We start from the raw sequence: 23,345 nt of genomic DNA, 5'->3' as shown, positions 1-23,345 counted from the left end.
CATAACCAAACTTATACCTTGACCTGGAATGGTCTGCTTCATTATTTGCTTATGACAGCACAGCTAACTTCAAAACTGAAAATGGAGGAGAGTAATAGAAGTTGAACAAAATAAAAAATAAATAAAAAATAAATAAAAGAAAGCAACAAAAATGATATTAAAAGAACATAACAAAAGTGCGTGTATCATTATTATTTAAAAAACATAAAAAGGTAATTAAAAACTAAATATAAAAGTAAAATATATTTTGACATAAAAAAATGAATTAAAAATAAAAATAAAAATAGACTAAGTATAAAAATAAGTTATATGAATGAAAAATGTAATGTTTTCCTTGTCTTTTGAGCGGATAGAAAATGATGTAAAGAGAGAGAGAGAGAGTGAGAAACATGGATGAGGATGATGAAGATAGCGAGGGTATGGATGGATGATGGGTGATAGAATTATAAAGTAAAAAAAAACAACATACAAACACAAAAAGACAACTTTCTTAATGCATGAAGACAAACATTTTTACTAATATTTTTTATAGCCACTTTGGCAAGAGAACTCACAGGTGGGCGCATAACACGAATATAAATGTCTGTCAGAGATAGCAGTGTGGGGCGTGAGGAGGTATATAGGCTTAGCTTTATTATTATTTTAATACATTGTATATATTTTAAAGATATGGCCTTTTTATTGTCATTTTTTTTTTAAATAAATAGGTTGGATGTGAAATGCTTAAAATCATAATACTTCAGAACTGGTCTAATGAGAAAATGAAAAAAAAACAAAAAAAAAACAGAACTGTTACGAATACATTAGAGACTATTATCATTATTATTCACATGGCAACATTCTTTAAACAGATGTTAAGAAATAAAATGGGAACAAAAAGAAACATGATACTGTATATATATATATATATATATATATATATATATATATATATATATATATATATATTTACATCAGTATTTTATATCCATAGATATGTTTCATCTTAGAAAGACTAATCGGTGTGGCTCTATATAGTCAGTATGCTGATCTCAAACATGGAACTTAAGTTTCCACCGATATTAAGGTCTACCGTCCTGGCTACCTAGATCAGGGAGACAATTTCATTAGTGGAGAAGAAATTTTTCATAGTTATTTTATGTAATTCAGTTTTCAAGGGGAAAATCTTTCATACTTGTTAGGCAAAAACCTTCTCTTTATACATCTGACCTCTAAGGGAGCAAACATTTGTAATCATTTATTTTTACATAAATATTTTTAAATCCACAGAGACGTTTCATCTTATAATTCATCTGTATGTATTTATACAATCAACGTACCTAGCTTGAACCTAGTTCACCACTGGCTATAATTATATATATATGTCTTCCACATAGTCAGTTATAAAATATATATGGCGATTAAGTTACACTAAATATTCCGCGTTTATAAATAATAATTAATATAAGTAAATAGATATCATTTATTTTATCATGGGGAGAGGGGATCATGTGGACAGGTTCTATGGAAGTTCTGGAAATAAATACTGGAAGGAAAAATTTTGAAAAAGATAAAAAACACTATTCAAACAGACAAATATACCACCAAACAAACTTCTTTCTAAAAATAGGATTTTCTCTGAAGTAAACAAAGTAAAAGTCATCAGCTAAGCAGACAGTTTGGTAGAAAGAAAATCATAAATTGTCAATCATTGTGCAAAGATAATTATTTCTTTTCTTTTAAGATTTAAAGAACGTCTTAAATTCTTTTTCCTAAAATTTATCTTCAGAAAAACGCCAACCAAATTTATTCTATTCATTTCTTGAAAATAATTTTTCGCACTTTAACCCTGGAGTTAAATTTCTTTAACTAATAAATTAAAAAAAGAAATAAATGGATCAATTTGATTAGAAAAAAAAAAAAAAAATGACTGTTTTTTAATTATATAAATTATGAGCATTCATATCTAAAATGATTACATTGGAATTATTTTACTTTCAAATATTTGTGCAAAAATAAAATAAAAACATAACAAGAAAAGGTGAATAAATTATAAAATGAAATAGCTGCTGTTTTTTAAAGTTCACAATATGAAAAATTAGTGGAAAAAAATAGTGGAAGAAAATCTTGCAAAAATTAAGAAATTTTTCCTCCTTTGGTTAAATGAAAATATAGAAAGATTTTCTAATATTTTTTTTATCAAATAAATCAAACTCTACTTGAAGTTTTTCTTTTTAACAAAAAAAAAAAAAAAAAAAAACAGAATGAAAGAAAATCCTGCAAAAGATGTAATACATAAGATGTAATACATTTCACAATGTCACTTCTCATTCAAATATCAAATTTTAAATAATTGTATAAGATTTCAAAAATAACTTTCAATTTTTCATTTAAAATTTGAGAAATAAATTAAATTTTATTTGTTACTTGCAATAATGTTCAAAATTCAATGGAATATCAACTAAGAAATAAACAACTTTTCACAAAATGATTTTCTTCAATATTTGTTTGTTTTTTATGAAATTCTTAGTGGAATTATACTAAAAAAATGTTTATTTCTTTTGGTAAAAACTTTATCCTAATAAAATTGAACAATTAATTAAAGGGATGGTTGATAGCAAAAAGTTGTCGATTTTATTCAAAATATAAACATATTATCTAGTTGGGTCATTTATCACATGTTTCGATATTAGCGAACTGCCAAAGCATATTAAGTATTTTTTTTTTTTTAATTGTAGCAAAGTATGTTAGTTTATTACCAATAACATGGCACAATAATAACAAATAAAAATTGGCTAGTCAGAATAAAAGTTTGATTTTCAATTTAAATGCTATTTAGGTGTGTATATAAATATAATACGATATAATATATAAATATAATACAATATAATATATATATATATATATATATATATTATGTATATAGCTATTTAATAATAAATGTGTGTATTTGTGTGTGTTCATCTTTCTTCCTAGATTGTCTGTGACTTTCTTTTATCTAGTATTTTTCTCGTGAGAAACACAGATTTTAGCATCAACAAAAGTATCCATGTCCAGGGTCAGCATAGTGTAGCAGAAGTCACCTGAAACCTGGCTGGACAAACTTGCAAAAACACAAATTGAGATGCACTTTAGCTTTCTGTGTACCAACGCCCGAGGCCAATTTTTTACAATCAGCACCTGTTCATCCAGATAGCCATTTTGGGGGAAAAAGGCACTACTATCCCGCCCTGCCCATTTGCCTTTTTCCCTCTCGCTCCTATGTCCACTTTTATCATATCCTTCCTTTCTCAACGAGGGGAAAGATAGACTATAGGTAATATTTCAGACTCTGGAGGTCCAACTCGTATTTCTCGGACATTTTTAGTCCTTTTTTTTTCTTTATTCAATGTTCTTGTCAATTTCTATCTCCCCCTCCCTTGCCTCCACCAGCACAATTATCTCGCACTTCATTTCAAATCAATTTAACCTCAGAGGGAAAATTCTCCAGCATCTCACATATTCTATTTGCTTGTATAAGTACACATTTATTCATATATAATGAGTTAATAGCATGCGCACACACACACTCATATAATTAAATGAATATGGTCTCATTGTTTACCAGAAGTGACTACAATTGGTATTAATTGATTGATGCCACTCTGAAACACTTATGATGATCGATAATACTGTGAAACTGCAGTAAGGCATTAAAGTTAAATACATTTCATCATTTACTAGCAGAAAGACCAACATTGTTTAGAACTGAATGAAGATCACCACTATGTACTTTTTCACGCTGCTCGTAACATCATATTACTTCCTTTGCCCTTTTCCTCCTATTTTGCTCCCTAATATAGAAGAAGCTGAAATATTGAAAAACTATGCATTAATGTCTTATACATACGGTTTACATTTCTTTAATATAAGATATACATGTTTGAAGTTTTAAGGAAGTTCTGTCTCAATGGATGACTTAGAGGGGGGGGGGGCATATTGATATTAAACATAGAGGGTAATGTAGAGAGATTCCAGACTACTTCTATTGTCTTCACTAGAAAATTTTATACACATGATTTATATTTTATAGAAATAGGACATATCTGAAGTTTAAATAAGGCTATACTCTCATGGCTCCCTTAAGGGCACACTTTAAGATTTGGAAACACTTTCATTGTATTTCCCAGTAAATTTTACATTAGAATAAACTTTTAAATTTTATGCAAATTCTTTAATCTTACTTCCCATAGGATACATACATTAAGTTTTATATATATATATATGTAAGAAACTTTATATCTATATATATATATATATATATATATATAAAATATAAAGCTGAACTCTGTGTGTGTGTCTGATCACGAATAAGCTCCTATATGGTTGACTATTATAGAAAACTGATCACATATAATGATAGAAGATGTATCGAGACACAGGAATGAGTATGTTTGATCTGGCATAATGATGATTCATTAAAATTGTGGGGTCTGCGTATGCTCCTGGTCCACAAAGTATGGAAATAAAAAATTAAAAAAAAAACGTTTACAAATGTTTTTGATATAGATGTACATAATAATACTTTGATAAGTATGTTTTAACTTAAATAGGGATGGTATAATAAAATTGTGAGGTCTGCGTTCGCGCCTGGCCTCCATAGAATGGAAATAGGCATAAACTTTAATAAAGACTTTTCATATCTATCTGCGTAAGTATACTTTGATAATTATGTTTCAGTTTGAAGAAATATGGTATAATAAAATTATGGGGTGTTCATTCGCTCCTGAGCTCCATAAAATGGAAATATGTCACAAAGTTTAACAAGGCTTTTTAATATAGATCCACAGAATATTGTGATAAGTGTTTCAGTGTGAACAGGTATGGTATAATAAATTATGGGGTTTATCTATTTTATTTTTACTTTCATCATATTTTGCTTTGGTTTTGATACCCCCAGATTCGAAGCTATCTCTTTAAAAACCTTCCTTTTCATAACCTATCATAGTTTCATAAATCAGAGTCGATTTTCTGTAGGCTGTTTTTGAACCCAGTCAATGACGGGTACTTTTGCTAGTGTGTATATATATATATATATATATATATATATATATATATATATAAACAATGAATTAGTAGCACATATGTAGTATATGTGTATACACATATACATATACACACACACAAAGATTTCACATTGACGTCAGAGTGCAAGGTGATATAATTTTACCTGCAGCCTAAACGAGGAGATATTTTCTTATTCGTTGGTTGGGTGATGGTCAGGTAGAGTTGAGATAAAAATGCACTCATCCCACAGACACAGCCAATGTAGCCCTGCTGCGGTGGCCCCCGAGGCAGTGCTAACCTGTCCATCATTTGTCTGGCTCGCCACCGTATTTTTGCCGAGCTTGCACGTCCTTGTTTTCAGCTGGCTTTACAAATAGTTTGACCTTACCTTACCCCCAGGAGCCATCCTTTTCCTTACCTGCTAACTCAGTTTGTCATATTTGCCTTAGGCACTGAACTGGCCCAACTGGACTGCAATGATCCTCACTTCTACTCACGCGCTTTCTTTTCTCTTCTTTCGTATCTTTCTCCTTCAATATTGTGTAGCAACTTAGATAGCATGTGGTTATTATTGGCTTGTATCTGGAGACATACAATAACCAGGCTCACTTTGTTGCTGACATTTTGGAAATCTTGTTGCTATTAACCCTGAAAGCATTGTTAGCTTTGCATATACACTTCCGCCACACTTCTATATCTGACTATGTACACATTCCAAACACACAGCATATACATGTGTGTGCGTGTATAGGTAGTATGAACGTTTCCTTTTTTTTTAGTTCTTCGTTTTACATAAGTATTTTAACTATTTCATACTGATTGACTTGTAGAAATAATCCAAGCATTGCCTGGGAAAAATTAATATCTAATATATCAGAACATTAAATGTTGTGTATTAAAGAAAACTTCACACATGCAAACATATATACCTAAAATTTAAAGTTGTATTGTAAGATGTTTGAGGTTGGACCTAAACAACAGTTAAGTTGGCATATGGCAATTTTATTGTGGCAGCAAATCTTCAATTGTTATTGCTGTATTGACACTATCATAACATATTTTACACATATTTATTAAAAAAATATGTAGTCTCAGGTTGTACAACTGGTAATATTGAAGCATTTTTCATTCTTGATCGAAAAATAAATAACTCATATCTTTAATGGAAGAAATATAAAAAAAATAAATTTTTTTTTCTTTTTCTGTAAAAAAAAAAAAAAGTGTAAACAAATAAAAATTAAAAAAGACTTCATTGTATGCTGGGCAATACCGAATAAGTATATATATATATATATATATATATATATATATATATATATATATATATATTATACAAACATTATTGTACAAACTGTCCTGCATTGAGCACTCTTTAATAATCACACGAGTTTCAGAGGATTTACATCTAGGAAACCAATCGATACATTCAATTCAAATATATATATATTAAGTAAGGACAACTAGAAACAATGTTAAAGTTCTTCCTTCTAGACAAGTTTACCTGACTATTTAATCCATAGATGGAGGAAAAATATACGGATTCACACTTTTCTAAAGGATATTGATTAAGCTGATGCATTAGTCTTGATAAAACTCGAACCCAGTATGTAAAATCTGTAACCAGTCTGCACAGAAATATTATTGAATATAGCCACTTGGTTTAAAAGCCAATTAATACAAATGCAATTTTAAAATAGAAATCATTACAGATGCATTCTAAAAAGAAAAGGAAAACTATAAATAGAAATTTTCAAGACCATTTTTTGTTTTAAATAATAAAATTATACATGTTGGTGACTTCACTCTTTTAAATATAGACTTTTTTTCTCATTGGACCTACCATATTCTCAGCTCCTTCTCTTTCTTTCTCTCATATATAAATATATATATAAGGATAAAATTCACCAGAGCGTATAAAAAAGTGGAAAATCTCAAACTAAAAGAGATAAAATCACATAAAAAAAACATCAGTAAACTAATATTTTGTTTCTTAATTAAGAGAAACTTTATCTGTAAACTCAAGTAATTATTGCCTACAAATCTCAAAAACACTCTTAATTTTTTACATTTAGTTATGCTCTTAATTACATGAAGACGTGTCAAAGTTAGAAGTGCTAAAATAGAGGAATACAAAATTTCCTGCTTCGATGTTATCTTTTAATTTGTCTATTTTTAAATAAAAAAATATAAGTTAGCCCCCTGCTGATTTTAATTTAAAGTGATTATTTTAAATGTTCTATACTATCAGTCGTCTGGATCAGACTAATTCAAAAAATAAATTGTAGTAAAGTATGTTATTATATTTCCAATAACATGAAACAATGATAAGCAATGGAAATTGGTTAGGCAGAAGGAAAGTTTATCAACTTAAATGCTATTTTAGCTTAAATTTAAAAACCCAACAACTTACTATGTTAGATTTTAAAATTTGGTAGCCACCTTGAAGAGCTTTGCCCTACAATGTGATGCTTAGCATTACATTCTTTTGGTTAAGCTTTAATAGATAATATTGCCTATACAATTTATGTTGCTGACTAAGTTTTGTGTAGAGTGATATTTTTCAAAACATGCTGCCATCACCTAGATTAGGATGTTTGGAAATATTTTTTTGTAGAATTAAATAATCGTTTTAATATTGAACATTTATTTTTGACAATATACAGTATGTTATGTATTAAGCTGCTATTGTTAGCATGGATACTATTATTAAACAGGCGATTATATAAACAAAGACTACCAGAAAGTAAAAATTCAGACTTGTATAGGATTCGAACTTGAACAAGTTTCATTTTTGACTTTGTGGTAGTCTTTGTTTATATCCAGTCCTATGGACTTGATATGGACTGAATAGTCCATTTAGTAATACTGTGCAAACAATGGCATAAATATAAAGCGTAATATAGTATATCGAATTAAATAAAGATTAATAGAAATCTGTTTTAAATTCACAATAATATGTATTCAGGTGTAGGAAGAAGAGGAGAGAGAGAGAGAGAGAGAGAGAGAGAGAGAAGAATGATGAAAGAAAAGAAAGGAAAATACAGAAAAGGAAAGAGTGAGCCGAAGTAGAGAGAGAGTGGGGGAGGTAGTAAAGGTGACTGAAATCAAGTAGTACAAGAAAGACCGTTGTTAAACACGCTGACATGTGTCATTGTTAGTTTTGTTGGGTTCCTGATTAATGGAACAAAGATTTCCATGGAAATACATGTTGTTTATGAATAATTAAGGTCTTGGTTTAAGTAACAAGGAAAAAGGGGAAGACAATCAAAGTAAAACCATTAATGATGTTATTATTATTTGTAATTGGTTGAACAAGGGACGCAGACATAAAACCGTTCACTGACTGTGATGATGAGACATTTAATAGAGGGAGTGTGGCAGGGGTGTCAGCAATATGACTTTGTCATAGACTAGGCCATTACAGTCATACACTCACGCATACAAAGGCACCCCAAAAGCATTCAATAAAAGAAAAAAATAAAAATACAGACTGCGCTATAGGAGTGGGAATGAAATGAGAGGGGGTTTAAGAAAAGATAGAATTAACCATATCTACTGGGGTTGAGCAGGAGGAGGAGGAGTAAGAAAACCACTTGTATTGGTTTCTATATGAATACAATATTCCAGGGAAGAGGGAATAATTCCACAGAAACGTTTTTAATAATTCTTATGATTATTTGGCATATAAATCACATTAAAAGTCAAAACTTCTTTGAAGTTTCAGTCATAGGTTCGTCAGGGGCAGTCGGATCTGGGGAACAAACATCAAGATTATCGGGCTAAGTAAAAAAAAAAAAGCTATGAGATTTTGTTTAAACATACAAGATTTTCTACACAAAATGTGAAACTTGGAAGCAGAGTCCGACTCGAGGGTATCTGCATCTGCTGGAAAGTTCCAAAAGGATGATTTCATCCGTGCATTGGAGGCCTTAGTTATAATTTTGCTTAACATCTTGTAGGGAAAATTATATAGAGTAATTTTTAATATTAACAACAAAAAACATTACAGCTAGTGTTGGGACGATTCATCGGAATTGAAAAAAAATCAGAACTTTTTGGGGTATTGGAATCGGAAAAATTTGTGCTTATTTTGCAATACCAAAAACGATTAAATGATTCTTTAAATTACTTATTTGTTTGTTTTTATTTTTAAAAAAACTTAATTTTTCATGACTCGTATTAATAATGAAATATGTAGTTATTGATTTTAAAGTAAAAGTAAAACTAAAATCTATAGATCATAGAACAAGTGTATTTGTACATTTACGAAAATATATTGAACACACCACATAGGTTTTTACCGTAATCCGCCCCCCCCAAAAAAAAACGCTTCTGTATTTAGAAATTCAAAAAGAATAGAATCAGTAATTGTATCGGAATCAGGAATTTAGAATCAGGGAAAAATATTGGCATCGTCCCATCACTAATTATTACACATGTGATCTAACCTAAACTTAAATTATATCAAAACTTCACTGATTTTAAATTCGTGATGATATTATCATTGACAACTAGCATTCCATTTATGTCTTTATTGAATCAAATTAATACTGGGTAATTATTTACTTTTTTGTGATAAAGAAATTCCAACGCTGATTGTTTTTCAAAGATTAGTTTACTCATCAGGACCCCATGTCATGGATAGGAAGGGGTCATAAACACCTAGCATAGAAACCGTTTTAAAGAGTAACTTATTTGGCTATATAACGATTGGTCACGTTTGATTTGTGATGAAAATATTTGGTGAAGAGTAAATAACACCTAAAATGAATAAACGTGAAAACATGTATGATCAGAAGAAATGAGAAAAAGAAAAGAAAAAAGTTACATTTTAAATGAAACATAAATTTAGGAAATTTAAAAAATATGAAACGGATAAATTTATTCCATAAGATTAAAAGAAACCCAGATTAGATTTAGAAAGAATATAAATAATTGTTAATAAAAACTGGAATAACTTAAATGAATCATAGAAAAATGTGTTGTGAACACATAAAAAGAAAGGTTACAACTTTTCCTAATAGTTTGATATTTCATTAGATTAGTAAACAAGAAAAAGCAAAACAGAAATACGAAGATAATTTGTCTCCAAGCAAAGTAGTGTAGCTATAAATGTTTGAGGGCGCAGCGATATGGAATCTAAATGCAGCTAAAACAAGTTAGGATAGCGCGGATAATTGGTGAGAAAATCAATTTATTCAATGTACAAAACGGACAGTTATAAAATAGAATTACAAGAGAATTCTTACTTTTTCATTGCAACCCGCTAACATTTTTTTTTTTTTTTGAAGAGGGGCGGAGGCGTGTTCATTATCAACTTGTGCACCCTTGCCTTATTTGTTTATTGTAAAAATAAAACAGCACACAAATTTTTTAAAAAGATAATTTTTGACAACACCAGACTTAAATCCGAAAAGTGAAAGAAATAATTAAATACTTTGTAATTTTTTTATGACTTGGAAAAATCAGTTAAAGTTCGAATTTCTTTTTTGTTTATGTTATTAAATTTTTGTGATTCAACAAAGTTCACAAAAACAAAACAAAAAGGCAACAGCATCAGCATTAGAGCAATTTATTTATAACAAGCTGCACAAGGCTTAAAGAAAAATAATTCAAAATGTAGTCATGTTTACAATTTATTTTTTAATAGGATTTTCCAAAATTTGTTTTAGTTTTCACTTATTTTATTGCTGAATTTAATAAATATTCAGTTTATATTAAACAAAAATAATTCAATCTGAATTTATCTAAGTTAAATATAGGTGAGAAACACAAGACCTTGTCTGATATCTCCTATTTACTTGTCTCTCAACGAGAGCAAGGTTAGACATAAGGTCGATTTTTTTAATGTAAAGAAAATTTAACTCCTAAAATGGACAATCTGTATTGGGAAAAAATTTCCAAAAAATACCTCTGTCTAGAAGAACAGGTACTATAGTTTGTTCATAGCCAAAAGGCGAAGATACTGAGGAAATAAAGAAAATGCTACCCTTCATGCATTCTTTGAATTCGAAAATCTTGTATGTGAAAAGGGATTAAAAAAAAGAAAAAATGAAATGATATAAAACAAGGAGAGATATTCTTAACATGCATCAATTTGTGCATTTTTTTTTAGCGATTAAACAGGACTTAAGAGTAACAGACATACAGACAGACAATAACTTCCTATACAGATGTGTGAATAAATCTACAAAAGATATATAAATCAGATCTTTCTCTTGAACGATATTATGCCAGAAATTCCAAGTTTGGAAAGGAGGGAGGTTTGTAGCAAAGTTTCAAACTAGAAACCATATTTAGCATTTGAATAAAAATTATCAAGAGAAAAATTTTTAGCAACAAACATTATATTAATTCTGTGGCAAACTAAAATGAAATAAATAGCCAATAATTATAATTCTTTATAAAATGATCTTTTTTTTTTTTTTTAAAGTTAAGGATAAAAATAAAATTTTACAAAAATAGTTGTACCTAAGCCACATAAATAAAAATTTATAGAAATTAAAAAAAAAGAAGAAAATTATTGAAAATCACAGGGTAAGGGGCATTGTCATCATAAGAACAGTGGAAAATGGAGAAGTTCAGGTCATTTGCATAATATCAAATTGGTGGTGGTAGTGGTGGTATGGCCATCCACCGTCCTGTTGGTGCCAAGTGATAAATGCACGTTTTTAGCTTGTAATCAACATTCAACTGTGATGTAAATCTGCCTGCAAAGAATCAAAGACTATCTTGCAAAAATCAAAATTTGCCACCAATTTCATGAATAATTATGAAAATATTTCAATGAGAATCCTTTGACAAAACGTTATCAACCCTGAAATTATTTTGTCTTTGACCTTTCATGTTTCAATGTATAACACATTTAAGGAAGAACAAAATATATACAAAAAAAAAGGAAATAGAGTAAAAAAATGTATTAATGAATAATTTATTGAAAAGATGAGACGGAAGAATTTAGAAAAGTTAAGATGACGTTTTCTGTTTAGTACATATCTATGAATACGCACACACAGTGCTATCAATGAAGACCCCCTGTGTACTCCTAGTCCTGAACCATACATTATTTTAATTAAATGCAGGAAAATGAAGGCTTGTATGTTATATATGGTAAAGATCATCAATTACACAATTGCGAAGCTCTCGCTTCAGATTGCTGTGGGAGAGCTTCCTAAAGGTTTAATTGATGGTCTTAACCATGACACACAGGGCTGGAAATGTGACACTTGTGAACGAGTGTTTCTGTCAAAAGCTGGCTATGTCAACCACCTTAAGTCACACAAAACTCCTGTTCAGGTCAACTTTGTACCTATTAGTTCAAACCAAATGATTTGTTTAATATGCAGCAAAGTTTGCAAGTCTACTGCTCGTTTAGGAAGACATATGATTGTTCAGAGAAATACACCTCAGCCCCCCAGAAGAAGTCAGCTCAGTGGAAATTGCTCAATTTGTACGTCACATCTGCTTCAAGATGTACAAATCTGTGGTGGGACTGCAGAGTCATCTAAGTTGGCATGGTCGGTGAGATGGGGAGAACTTAATGTGATAGCGATCATCTGGAAAGATGCAGCAATCATCATATATGTATATGTATGTGTGTATGTGTGTATGCATGTATGTATGCATGTGTGTGTGCATGTGTGTGTAGCCTATGACACTTGCTGCTATGCATAGAATATCTGTTCCTACTGAAAACTCAATTAAGTGCTAGAAGCAGCTTACAATGCCTTGACAAAGTTCAAAATAAACTTCGCAGCCTAGTCGGGGATGTCCTTTTCTCTTCCCCGCAACCTCTTTCCCACAGAAGAGACGTTGCGAGCCTGTCTCTGCTTTATCGTTATTTTCATGTCAAGTGCTCGTCTGAGCGCCAATATATGGTTCCCCCTGTCCTGATTTTCATGAAAGCACATGTCTAGCTGAAACCGTTATCAATAATTTCCCCCACTCTTTATCTCTGCCTAAACCTAAACGTAGATTCCATGAACAAAGTTTCTTGCTTAGAACTACACACCTGTGGAACTCTCTTCTGTTTTCCTACATTTCAGCTGACTATAATATGGTCGTCTTCAAATCAGCCATGAACAAATTCATGATGAGCTATCCCCTTAAGTAATCTAATTTACAAAATTTCCACTACTAACGATTACTACTGCATGTTCCCTTTGACCACTGTACACTCGTTAACCCTATCTTCGAGTGGCCTCCAGGCCTTGATAAGTGGTGACTCCTTTGTAAAAATTTTTTAAAAGTTGTTTTCAAGTTTACTTCCTAGTACATGCATATAGGTGTAAAAAATATATATGCTGTTGATGTAATTACATAAACACCTATTTGCATTCCTATCTGTATATATCTACAAACAAAATTACATACATATTTACACTGATAAATTTCGTGTGAGAGAGAGATATGTATAAATGTTTTTAAATATACATGTGCATATATATTTGCATATATACTGTGCAATAAATTGTATTCATATTGTATGTGCATAGAGAGATATAAGAGCTTGTATATGTAAGTAGTCTGGCTGGCTGAATAGGTTGAGATAAGGTAATCTTTGGCAGTGGACACAGCATTTCAAAATGGCACACGGGGCAACTAGCCCAGCTGAGAATGAAAAGAAACCCGGCCACTTTCCTTCTCATCGTTTAATACAATCAGCAAAAAGAAAATGGAATCCCCAAAAGCTCTTCTTTCAAAATGTTGTTGTTCAATAATACTTAACCACTTTCGGATCATAAGTCATAAATCAATTCAGGCGATTGGCTAAATTTACTATGACTTCTTAGGATGATAAAAATATGAGCGGTTTGGGATAGAAGGAAAAAGAAAGTTGAGAATTGCAGAGAGAAAAAGAGAGAGAGAGAGAGAGAGAGAGAGAGAGAGAGAAAATAAGCGATAAAAGATAAAGCTGAGAGAAAAATGATACCATAAAAGAAAAGATAGAAAAGAAAACGATGTTGAGAAAGAGAGAACAAATAAGAAAAGAGAATGAAAAGAGAAAATAAAGAACAAAACTTATGAGAGATATAGAAAAACAAGGAAGAAAGAAGTAAAAAAAATTAAAAAAAGAAGAAATTATGAAATAACAAATCAAGAAAATAAATCCGGCTTTCAGTATAGGAAAAAAAGTGTAGTATCTGTTCAGTTTCAAGAGATCATCTTTCTACACACGGCATCCTATTTTTGATGGCACGGGAGGTTTATTTACTGTAACCTAAGTTGTCATCATGCAAGTATTATGCAAGTATTTTTCTTCTCATTCAGAATACTTCAGAGTGCTCTTGTTTGGGGAGCTGAGTTTTTCATAATTAAAAATAGATTTTGTGTCAAACTGTGGCTTTGGAATAAATTAATAGAAAATAATAACAATAAAAAAATGTACAAAGATAAAAATGAAAATAAATCTTGTTAAACCGAAAAACAAACAAGTGACTATGAATTCGAACTCCTACTCAATCCAAATGGATTCACCTTCATGCAATAGTCAAATGTGATCTCGGAAAAACAATATATATTGAAAGTTATTAGATGTTAAATTTAACAAAAATCACATGCTTACAGTAAAATTATTCACCTATTGTGACCTTTAGAATTTATAAAATCCAACGGAATGACTATGAAGATGTTAAAAGAAACATTTGCTCCAATTTTTTGAGTAAGCATAATTTTGTGTCATTTAAGAATAATTAAATAAACATGAGTATTATGAGAGGTAAAAAAACACTTCAGTGGAGGGTGTCATATCCTCTTCATAATTATGAACCCTTGGAAAATTGTATAGAATTTTAGATTTCTTACATGAATTATACATTTTTCTGTTCAAATTAATCATGTAAACCAAAGATTTTATTGTTAAATAATTAGTTTAGTAAAACCTATCTAAGAACACTTCCAGACACACAAAGTACATTTGTGTGAAATTTCAAAAAATATTGGCCCAGTTATTTTGGACTCCATAGAGAGTGAAATCATACACAGACAAAATGCCTATTATATATAAACAAGGCCGATAGCCATTAGTCGCATGCTCTCGTGTAATGAATGAATGCATGAATGTAGGATTGACATAAAATTCTTAAAGATAAACTAAAATGACCGAAAAATGGGCTGAAATGACTTTATTAAAAAAAAAAAAGTAAATGACTTAAAATGACTTTAATGAACTTAAGGATGAATTGAATGACCTTAAGAATGACTTGAATGCTTAAAAAATAACTGGAATCCTTCAAAAACAACTTGAATGATCTGGAGAATGACTTGAATGGCTTTGAGACTGACTGGTTGTAAAGTGGGTGATCATTTTACATTAAATTAATACAGAAAAGTGATCCCCCACTTTATATCACAAAGTTACAAACATAAGTACAGCATGTAGTAAGAACAGATACTACACTTTGATCTTGGCCAAGAAAAGGGTATTTATTTGCTCCCCCACCGAGCAAATTAGGCGCAAGGCCGATTTTTAATGTGAGGAGTGAAGGGGAAATGGGAACCAACTCCCCGGGGAGTAGGGGAGCTGGATAGTAACAATTGGTATAAAGGGTTGCCCCTACATTGACCAAGGTCTTATATGTGGAGCTGCCCCCACATGTGGTCTTTGCTTGCAGTATCTGCCGGAACAGATACTACACTTTGTTCTTGTTTATATATTTTATTGCTTTTAAAATTTTGTAAATACAATTAAGTAAAAAAATAAAACATTTTCAAACAACAAAATTAGGCACAAGGCCCTACAAGAAATTGGGGAGGGGAAGGGTTCAGGGTCTTTGTGACTAAAGTGATTAAAAAGTAAAATAAATGTAGACTTTGGAGTCTTACTCTTGACTGGCAACATTTACCAAAATACCTCATTCACTCTATGGATCTTAAACTAACTAATAAATCCCCAGCGTTTAAGAATCAAAACCATATTTACAATTTATAAACAGTTGTCTGTGTGTTTGTGTATGCATTTTTTTAATTTTTTTTTTTTTTTAAAAGCTTAAAAAGCTAAGAACAGCATCTATTAACAACAGACCTTTGATCTTAACCAAAAAGGCCAAGCACAAAAGTGTTACGGACAGACCGACAGACCGACCGACGGAGTGAATTATAGAGTCGCTTGCACGCGACTAAAAATAGAGATTTTGTATGTTAAGTCAATATTTTACTAATTATAGACTATCTAACCATAATAATATTTATCAAAACAGATTTTCCTGATTGAAAATTGATGATCTAATGAAATTCCTGTCATCATGTCTATTATTTATCTTTTATCTTCTGAAAAACTTATGCAGATTGTTCGGTTGAGTTACAAAACAAAAGAGTTTTCATGTCCAACTTCCAACTCGCATTTGCAAGAACTTTCCATAAAAACAAGAGAACGTTGATTCCAAACTCTGCTAAAAAGAAATCTGTTGAGAATCGGGTTAAGTTGTCAGTCCTGTGACTCAGAGAAATATCTGATTTTGACAAACTTTATATTGATAATTGAAATCCCAAACATTTTGATTACATTTCCCAACAATGGGGAGAGCTACTTTAAAATTAACACAAAAGTTCTTCAGAAAAAAAAAAAGAAATATGTTCTCAAACAATGCTAATGATAATAAGAGAACGACTGGGATGAAGCAAAAATCCAGTTAGAAGATGGAGGACAATATATGTGCACACTTATCTAGTATCAACAGTTGTCAGAGACAAGCAGACTATTTGAACAATAAAAATGAGGAATTCCTCCAAGTTCAGTCTGCTTACAGAGTTGGTTCCATAATCTAACAAACAAGGAACACAGTGGAATAAAAATAAATAAAAACACTAATGCTATGTTGTCTTATGATTTTATTTTCTCTTTAGATTTTTTTTCTAGTAGAATGTTGTTTTAGTTAGAGTAAACAGCATTTTCTACCATTGTCAGAAACCTTAGAAAAGAATACACAGTTTATTTCCTTGTCCTCCCCCTTGCTGTCTTCATCTTCATTGAATTGACAGCAGTGTTCTTTACTCTTCTTCTGGCTGTAAATTACCCCCCCCCCCCCAAAAAAAACATTGTCTGTTGCCAACTATTTGTATGGGAACAGATTGTCATCTAGTGTATAGATGTGTTATAATTAGTGTATTGAAAATGAAAGAGATGCTATTACAGAGGAAAAAAGTAAACGTTAACCACTCCCACCCATACTTCTAAAACAAAACTAAAAGTGATTTTTTTATGTAAAAAATTAAGAGCTAATCCTAAAACCAATTTTTGCTCCTTTAAATAGGCAAGAAAAAAAAGGAGTTAAGGTTCCTTTTATTTAACAGGATTGAGCATTATATATTATTTGTATTGGTATGGACACGACAATGAAAGACCAGATAATAACAAAGGCCAAAAAATCCAACCCTGATCACCCTTCAGGCCTGTGGCGCAATGGATAGAGGCATTGAGTCTCTATGGTTCCAGGTGAGCATTGTCTGAAGATAGTGGTTTTAATCCTATCCAAAGCAGACCAGAGGATTAGTTGGCGAAAACAGAGTAAAACAACAACAACCATGGAAGGCGGTAATTACTGAAGATACAGTTACAAGACTCAGCATTTTTATCCTGTCCTGGTTAATCATCTGAAGAAGGCCAGAGGATTAGTTGGTCGAAACATGGTCAAACAACAGCAACTATGAAGATGAGAATAACAGTCCGCAAATAAATAAATAAATAGGATTAAACATTATCAAATATACAAAGAATAAAAATCTTTCATATTTTAAGGAGTAGAAAATTCTTTGTATGTAAACTTAAAAACCTAAAATACAAAACTGGTCCAATAAGGAAAATGCATTGCCATTTTCTGTATGTGGGCCCAAAAGATATTAAATGCCGATAGTAACCTTTTAGCTTTATACTGTTTTTATTTTTATTTTCATTTTAGAAAACTCATAACAGATTGCCTTTTGAAAGAGTTTTTGTTTCTTGCATAAAAAAAAAATGCACAATTTCAACGACAAGATGTTTTTTTTTTTTATTATTTAGTACCGAACCGAACAATTTGGTAAGTTTTTGAGACTGGATAAATAGTGAAAATGATCAAAAGAATAATTTTATTTGGTTCAGATCCGAACAGAATTACGAAAAAAACTTTCTCCGTTCATTCACTTATGAACAAATGATCGTTGAAGAAAATAAGATTTATAGATTGGCCTTATAAAGTACAACGAGCACAACGCCGGCTGAACCCATAGAATACAATGAGACTGAGTTTTAACAGGTTTAAAATAAATCAGCTCCACAGAATATAACATGGATCAGATTCACAGAATGTAATTTTAGGTGGAATCAATAATTTATTCATTGGGGGGGGGGTCTTCATAACTTTTCGCAGAGTTTGTATATAATAGATCCATTTGAATTCAAAACCAGTTTGATGATCCATGGTAAAAATGGAGAGAACTGTATATCACTCCCAGCTACACACACACACACGCACAAAGAAGTTGATTTCAACATAGATCAACTTCATAGAAGATAATATCGTCAAATATATATGACATTCTTGTCCAAATGTTTGTAGCAGACTAATTGTAAGAGTAAAACCCCTTTCAACCCTTGTCTTTTTTTTGTAATTTTATCTTTAGCAGACTTCATCTAAAAGACAAAAGATCACATAAATCTACTGAAAAGTCCTAAATAGTAAATTGTAATAATAGTTAAATGATAAAAAAAATTATTATTTTCAAAGGATTCACTTATCTACAGATAGCATAATATCCCAAAGAGTTTCTGCTCTTTCTTAAAATACATTCAAAAGAAACAATGAAACTTTTTAATATGTATTTTTCAGAAAAAAATGGTATGTTTGATTTTTTTTTGTCTTTTTCTCGCTCTCAAGATCAAACTTTGGTCTTCTTTGAGAGAGAGAGAGAGAGAGAGAGAGAGAGAGAGAGGAAAAGGAAAAATCAGGAAAATTTTCCTAGTTTGGTGAAAGAATGGCTCTGGAATAGTGATCCTAATTTAGAATTGTATGCTTCAGTAGTTCCACTAATGATTAGGAAAAGTTGTCTCCGACTAATAAGTTGGATGCGATAGGTCATAAGATCTGCTTGAATGAAGGGCAAGTTGCATGGAGAGAGAGAGAGAGAGAGAGAGAGAGAGATGAAACGAAAGTATCTGCAGTTTTAGTAATGTAAAAAAAGTAGGAGGTCTTGAACTGTGAGGTTGAGGCGGGGAAATAAAATGATAAATTTAAAAAAGAAAAAGGATGAAAATCTTGGATTGTTGCAAAGAGCAGAAATAAGAATAAAGTGTTATTTTTATTCATTTATTCATTCTGAAACACTCTACAAGGGGCGAATGAGAGAGAGAGAGAGAGAGAGAGAGAGAGAGAGAGAGAGAGAGAGAGAGAGAGAGAAAACAGAAAATAGATATCAGAGAGCAAGAGAACAGAAAAGAGTGTGTGGGGAGAGAGGAATGGAAGAGGAAGGAGTGTAAGAATGAAACAAATAGAATAGGAAAGAGAAATGAAAAAGAGGAAATAGATTAGAAAGATAGAAGAGAATATGTAATAAACCAGGAAAGGAAGAAAAAAAAGGTCAGAAATATGAGAATGAAAAAGAAAAGAATTGAAAGAAAAACAGAAATATAATGAAAAAGAGAATGAGGAAGAGAGAGACGCAAATAAAAAAGAGTGAATCTTTAATTTAGAGAAAAAGAAAAATTGACTTTTATAGCCTCAAGCATGTCAGTTATCTTTGACAAAATGTATATTCATATATACATCATTTTTTGTAAAAATTAGAAAAAACATTTTTCACCCATTTCTGATAAAGTCTTTTAAAAATAAAGACAAAGTAAAAAAAATCCATATAGTTCGGAATAACTTTTTCCATTACTCTCATATATATATATATATATATATATATATATATATATATATATATATTAGTCATCTACAGACAATTGTTTTGCTGTTTATGATTTATCAGTGTGGCTAGATACACTCAGCATATTCATGCTGAGATTCGAAACTGCAACTATGATCATCGTAGTTAGGTATTATACTGCCATGCCAACAAACTAGCCGCTGATAGAATAAATTATAATGATTTATATTTTTTCTTTTATTTGTATTCTATATTTTTAGCAACCCAAGAGAACTTAATTCATTTTATAGATGAGTATTGCTTTACGCTACATGGAAAACATTATTTCAGCTACCAGACTGCTTCACCCATAACACACACGCACATATAAGCTAAAATATTTTTGAATTTTAGTGGCTGCAAGATGAGATATGGTTAAATGCTACAATATATAAAAGAAAATTTAAATTTAAAAATGAAGAAACAAAAAGAATGTCTATCATTAATATTAATATGTAGTTGAATAAAGAATGTTTTTTAAAAATCACTCTGAAAGATGACTACTTGAAATAAAACTTAGAGTAGAATTAATACTCCCTCTTATGGGTTTAAAGTAGAAGAAAGCCTTGAACAAAAAACTCATTTAAAAGAAGTTTACAAAAATGAAAAAAAAAATTACATCACGAAAACAAAGAAGAACAAGGCTGCTGTACACTAGTTGAAATGGTTTGAATCTTTAGGCATTGAGTTTATAAGCTAATGGGATAATGTATTGAATGAATCCATTAGTTGTCCTATAAAGCTTGGGATTGCAAGATGCCTGCAAATAGAGTTAGAGTGGGACTGTAGCAGTTAGTACAGTAGCACTGCCGCAAAAGGTTGTGTACAGCAATTGTAACGCAGTGCTCTACAGTTGAAATGCGTATGCGCGATGCTTGCAACTGCGGTAGTCACAGGATGAAAATTGGTGGAGAAATGGTTGGGTGGTGGTTGATGCTGTTAAAGTCGTTATATGTGTGGAGGGGGGGAACTGGAAGTGCAAGTTGCGATAGTTATTAGTAGCTAAGAATGGGATGTTAGGTGGGTGAGGAAAAATGGAGCCTATGGGTGGGGGGACAGTACCAGCAGTGGTAGATTTGCAGATTTCAATTATTTTTATGGTGTCAGTGGTAGACTTATTTTGGATAATAGTATGGGTCTTAAGAAATCAAGTGTCACTAATGTAGGGTTAATATGATTCAAAAACTATGTAGTTAAAAATAGTGACAATAAAAGGAACTTCAGTAGGTTCATTTCATAGTCGTTTTTATTGTTTAAAATGATGTTTACTGTACTATTTTGTTTTACTCCTACGCACTTTTCTTGAGTAGGAGGAGTATAAAACTACAGTCATATCATTATGGAATCCATAACAAGTAGTTATTTGTAAAATAGTGTAACTAATCCAAAGTTTACTTTTCCTTTGCACAGGTTAGTTTCCCTACTAAAGTTTTAGGATCTTCTCTACTCCTATATCATTTTACTCAATATTCTTTTTTTAAGAAGTGGAGGGGGTCTTAGATAGGTTCATACCTTTCCTAAAAATATTAGTGCAAGGGAACTTAATTGCCCTTTATCAAACTTTGTCATCACATACAAAACTGACAAAGCAATTTAAAAAATTTTCTTTTGTTTAGCAAATATTCATGAAACTTTCTACATTTGTCTAATCATAGTTAAACACAAGGTCACAATAGTGGAGGAATCAATTAAGAAAGTAGCATTATATGTTTCATAAAACATTAAACCTATAATTAATATAAGTGTACTAGTTATACTATATTTATAGTGTATTCAATATTGGTGATAGAGCTTATATTTTCATTTAAGAGACAGTCAATAGTATAGCGTAATCATGTTAACACACCGATTCTCATTAGATCACTAAAGTTAAGCAACACTGAGTCTGGTCTGTATCAGATACAAAAGCCTAACGTTGTCATTCCCTATGACTGGGATATATGTGTGACTAGGGACTGCTAGTAAATTTGACATTCCCTAGAAACTTCCTCCAAAGGAGGAAGCTGGTTTAACCCACCTAGAGTAAATACCGGTTTGTTAACAGCACATGGTGTTGGCAGTTTCTTTGAATTCTTCAAACTTATCACCATGTGTTGTTGACCATGATTCTAAAAGTACATAAACAAACACACACACACTATTATTATACTTAGTTAATCAACGTTTGTTGTCATAGGGATTTTCCCTAAAATCACATGAAAATACATACTAAAATAATCCTCACCTTTGGATATGGGTTATGTTTGAAAAAACTATCTTAATTGTTCTAATTAACAGTAATTCACTAAAGTGATACACCTCTTACTTTCCATCTATCAGGTTCACCTTCTCTCATTATAGTTTTGATCCCCCCCCCAGTAATTCTATATGGTCACTTATTTCTGCCATTCTCTCTCTCTCTCTCTCTCTCTCTATATATATATATATATATATATAAAGAAAGGATAGAATAAAAAAAATAGGAATAGTTCCTTATAAACAGTAAGGAATATCATTAATAGTATTAATACTATTTAACTAATAGCTCTGTGTGTGTGTATATATATATATATATATATATATATATATATATATATAATAACATAAAGACTAATTTAGGGTTTAATCGTTTTTCAATATTTCATTGGCTTTGCAAACTTTGTTTTTACTGATTCAAACAATATAGCCTGGACTCAATGGATGATTACATTTTTCAAGTGTGTGTGCATATATATATATATATATATATATATATATATATACACACACACACACACACACGCCTATTGGAGCTGTTATAGCACTTCATTAATACACGATATCGTCCCTCTAGCTATGGATTAAGTAGGTTGTGTCTAGAAAGAAAATGCTGAAGAAAACAAACTCTTTCTCTATCCCAGTATTGTTTCAAGACGACCCGGACGTCTCTTTGCAACTCCAAATAAAGAAAGGTGCAATTTGTGATTGCGTTTACGAGGGGCGTGCAATAAGTAATGCCCCTGACCAACTTCCAATTGTCTGATCTAGCTGAAATTTTGTTTGTGCAATGATTTATATCTCTATGGGTTATATGGCAAATTACAGCTCTGAACTAATTGTGGTTTCTGTTTTACAGGTGTTTGAACTGAGTCAGGTGTGAAATGGAGCCTGTTGAATGTCGAGCAGTGATCCGGTTTTTGTATTTGAAAGGACACACATCACGGGAGACTTTTGATGAAATGAAAGAAACTTATGGTGATAATGCCCCATCATGAGCTTGTAAAACGCTGGTATCGTAAAGTCAAACATGGCCAGAGGTCTGTGAAAACAGCTCCCAGACCTGGTCGCCCCCCCCCTCTGCCATTGATGAGGCATCTGTCCGTCAAGTTGAGGCTGCCCTTTTGGAAGATCACCGCATTACTATTCGCCAAATAGCCCAAGATGTCAAGATTAGTACAGACTCTGTGGAAACTATCATT

At 31.2% G+C, this 23,345-nt stretch overlaps 1 protein-coding gene across 23 annotated transcripts in view; it reads right to left on the bottom strand.

Moving 5' to 3' along the window:
- Positions 1-23,345, bottom strand: part of LOC145277031 (one cut domain family member 2-like) — a 590,906-nt gene that overhangs the window by 211,377 nt on the left and 356,184 nt on the right. For 2 of the 23 annotated variants that reach the window (XM_080128649.1, XM_080128654.1), the window contains one exon: positions 18-75. The exons of the other annotated variants lie outside the window; for them this stretch is intronic. In XM_080128649.1, the coding sequence (XP_079984775.1) occupies positions 50-75 (26 nt within the window). In that variant the 3' untranslated portion in view covers positions 18-49. The remainder of the gene's footprint in view (positions 1-17; positions 76-23,345) is intronic. 23 annotated transcript variants of the gene reach the window in all.

This window comes from Euprymna scolopes, chromosome 5, assembly GCF_053919585.1.
Source record: "Euprymna scolopes isolate OS-2025 chromosome 5, ASM5391958v1, whole genome shotgun sequence".
NCBI lineage: Eukaryota > Metazoa > Mollusca > Cephalopoda > Sepiida > Sepiolidae > Euprymna > Euprymna scolopes.
This window is presented reverse-complemented; position numbering and strand designations above follow the sequence as displayed.